At 41.2% G+C, this 3,553-nt stretch overlaps 1 protein-coding gene across 3 annotated transcripts in view; it reads left to right on the forward strand.

Annotated features, from left to right (window-relative positions):
• Nucleotides 1-3,553, forward strand: part of STXBP5L (syntaxin binding protein 5 like) — a 448,370-nt gene that overhangs the window by 144,256 nt on the left and 300,561 nt on the right. For all 3 annotated transcript variants that reach the window (XM_019527059.1, XM_019527060.1, XM_019527061.1), the window contains exon 3: nucleotides 1,490-1,571. In XM_019527059.1, the coding sequence (XP_019382604.1) occupies nucleotides 1,490-1,571 (82 nt within the window). The remainder of the gene's footprint in view (nucleotides 1-1,489; nucleotides 1,572-3,553) is intronic.

The raw sequence follows: 3,553 nt of genomic DNA on the forward strand, positions 1-3,553 counted from the left end.
GGGGGGGGGGGGGGGGGGGGCATGCTTCTGTGGGATGCTTCATCTGCCTCAGCATCACAGCATTCATGTGCTGCACCTGATACCTTGAGGTATGTAGAAAAAACAGTTAAAGCTGTGTCTATGGCTGAATCACTGATTCTCTGAATCAGCATCGAATTTTCAGATTTGGATTTGTCCAAATCAAATCAGAGACAGTGATCTGAATCAACAAATGGAATCACTGTCCCTGATTCACGCCAAATCCGAATCAAATACAGACCGTTTTGCACACCCCTAGTGGCTGGTCCAGATGACTTCCTGGTTTTTCCTCATTAAGATTCTGGGGGAAGGAAAGTTGTAGAGCTAATATTGGTGGTGACAAGGGTCTGGGTGCTGCTAGCAATTCAGTGTTCTTTTTTCTCTTTGGTTTTATTTTCTGTTTGGGGAAGATTTTTTTCCGCTTTAATTTTTGGATTTAAAAAAAAATCAAGTGTTTAAGTGTAGGCATATGGGAAAGGGGAAGTAAGTTTTATGGGCCTCTGTCACTTTCAATTAAGTGGGGTGGAGAAGTGGCACTTTTACATAGGAGTTCAAATATGTAAACATGCTACCATATTGCACATGATTTGGGGTACTATTTCTCAGAATCCAGTTTCTGAACATGTTGCTTGCTATTGTGAGAAGCCCACTGAAATCAGTGGTTTCTGAATGTACTCAGCATATCAAAATCTGGGCACTTTTTATCCATCTAAAATAGAACCACATTTGAAAAATGTTGGTTTAATATGCATGCCATGAACAGAAACTACCTATTTCATAAGACCCAGCTATTGATAGTAAAAATAAGTTTTATCTCGAGTGTTCTTTTGATTTGTTCCTCCTCTTTGGTAAAATTTGGCTGAGAAGTTTTCTTCTTAAATTCTCTTACCAGGTCGGTTAGCTGGCTGAGTTAGTTTCTATAAAATAGAATGCAAAAGCAAAGGAGAGTACTTCTATGCATATATCTTCATTCAAAGAAGAGCAGCAATCACGAGTAGAATTTTATGAAGCAGAAAAAATACTCCAATTGCACTTTTTCAGGGAAGAACACTGCAAATCATGTAAGACACGTTAGTGAACCCTCTTGTATATAATTAGTTTTGTGAGACCTAGATACATTAAAAAAAAGTTGTGTATATAGATGTAGTAGGGATATATACTATGGAAAATGAAATGCAACCAATTGGAATTTAAGATGTCCTACCTGAATCTTCATACTAATTTCTGTACTTTTATTCACAGGGAGGAAAAAACAGTCAAGAACCAATCGCTCATAGCAAATGTTTCAGACAGGTAGTGCTGATACTTTAATTAGAACAGCTGAAGGCTAACCTAGACTGCTTTGATTTACAGAAAGCAGGAACATTTATTTAAATCTAAGGTTAATTGCTAGATAGATAGGTCATGTCCTCTTGCAGTTTACCTCTTGTGATAAGGGAAATGTTAGATTCCTTGACTTTGACTGCAACAGTCTTGGTAGACCTGGTGTTGATTGCTACTGCCAACATGAGAGTGGTGCCGCAGTACTGCAGCTCCAGTTCTTAATCAATGAGGTAAGGATATATTTACATTGTTTAGTGTTGTTGTCTTTTTTGCCCCCTCAAAATTCAGTTAAGTAATGCAGTGGAGAGTGTGTAACTTTCCAGTGGACCTCTTAGACTAGACCAAATAAAATGGCTAACATAAAGCTATAGGTTTGATTCAGTTGCCTTTATTTGCAATGAAATGTAAGTTTGTGGACAGAGCTATGTTTAACCTTATGAATAGAGAGGGGTGTTTAATAGTGTTGTTAGTGTGAAGTCAGACAGAAGGCAGGGCAGGGTGGCACCTGAGAAATTAACTGGTTTAGAGGCATACTCATGCATTCCATCTGACGAAGTAGGATGTCACCTATGAAAACTTACGCCTATCTGGAACAGTCTCAAAAGGTACCACCGTGCCCTGCCTTCTGTTTAATCTTATGAGACTCACCATGGAGTTATTCCTCAGTGTGAGTAAAATATGCCAGAAATAGGCTCTTTATACAGTCATATGGCATTGAACAGAAGGCAAGCAGTGTGTATATACATATGTGTATATATGCGTGTGTATTTAGATTTACTGCCTCACTGCATAGACATCTATCAAATAGAAATTACTGTTGACAGGTGAACTAATAAAAATGGCACTAACAGGAGAAGTTCTGCTTGGCAGAAATTTATCACTGGAGAACACTCCAAGATAATCTGCACTGATTTCTGCTTTTATTAAGGAAAGTGCTTTGGTATACATGCCCTAATGAAACTTGCCATAGAAGTAATTTTGGACTTGTAGTCCCTCTACCCTTTCCTCCTCACCTGCTCTTACCTCTGTCCTTTTGCTGCATCTCTTTTCCACCCCACTGATTCCTAATACATTTTCACTGGCGTCCAACAGCTTCTTATTTCCCCCCATGGTTCTGGGGAGCATTTGTAGCACAAGAGAGACCATCTCCCTTCTCCCATTTGGTGCCACAGCAGACAGGAGCAATAATGGTCATAGTATTACTCTCCAATCCCAGGGCAGTGCATACTTAGTCAGCTGGTATGGATGGCACATGCATAGTTCAACCAGGCCATAGGTTGGAATCTGCTTACTGCAGTTGGATTCTTCCAAGAATGCTAAACTTTAATAGGTCTCCATTGAACATGTGCAGGCTGTTTCCAAAGGCTTTGAATTTGGCCAAATGTAGGCAGATTTTCCTGGAGAAGGCAAAAGACACATTCATGACATAAAAGCAAACTTCTTACCAAATTTCAAGTCCAGACTGCAAAACATAGAGGTACTAGCAGTGGCAATGCCTAGAGGGTGCACAGGGGTGCATGTGTACCCCCTGAGAGTGCCGGTGCACCACATGACTGGCTGTACTCACCACACAGGCGATGGATGGGGGGGGCAGGTGGGAGTGCCGGTGCCCCTCCTGCGAGTGCCAGCCAGGGAGTGGGAGCACCATGGTGCTCCCAGAAGCAGTTGCAGCCACTTCGCGATCAACAGTGGGGGGACCCCCCAGGGGGCCCACCCCCAGTCACTGACCAGTTGCTGGGGGGGCACATGCCCCCCCTGACTAAGGTGGCACCGGTCACCCATGAGTGCTAGAACAATGAAATGGTTGCATGAGTTTTTTAATACAGGCAGACCCACAAAAGTTCCCCAAACCTTTTCCAGAGTGAAGGCAGAATTGCTTTACAATAAACACCACTAACAATCAGCCCAAGACAAACACTCAACAGTTAACATTTGGCAAAAAAATACAGGATCTTGTAATAGAAAGCATCAAGCAACCTTAATGTATAGGTATCACAGCCTATTAACAGATAGATATTTAGGGACAATAGTTTAATGTAGCTATTTAAAAGTGAGATTATACATGAGGCTTGAAGGCACCAGGCTCTTAGGCAGGTGAAAGAAAGTTATGTTCAGACTTTCCTACTTATGCTGAAGTTGGGACAATTACTTTTGCTTTATATGTTTAAATACATATAAAAAAGAATGTCACCTTACAAATGTGATTTCCCCC

Source organism: Gavialis gangeticus, unplaced genomic scaffold (genome assembly GCF_001723915.1).
Source record: "Gavialis gangeticus isolate Ggan-Ray unplaced genomic scaffold, GavGan_comp1, whole genome shotgun sequence".
Lineage (NCBI taxonomy): Eukaryota > Metazoa > Chordata > Crocodylia > Gavialidae > Gavialis > Gavialis gangeticus.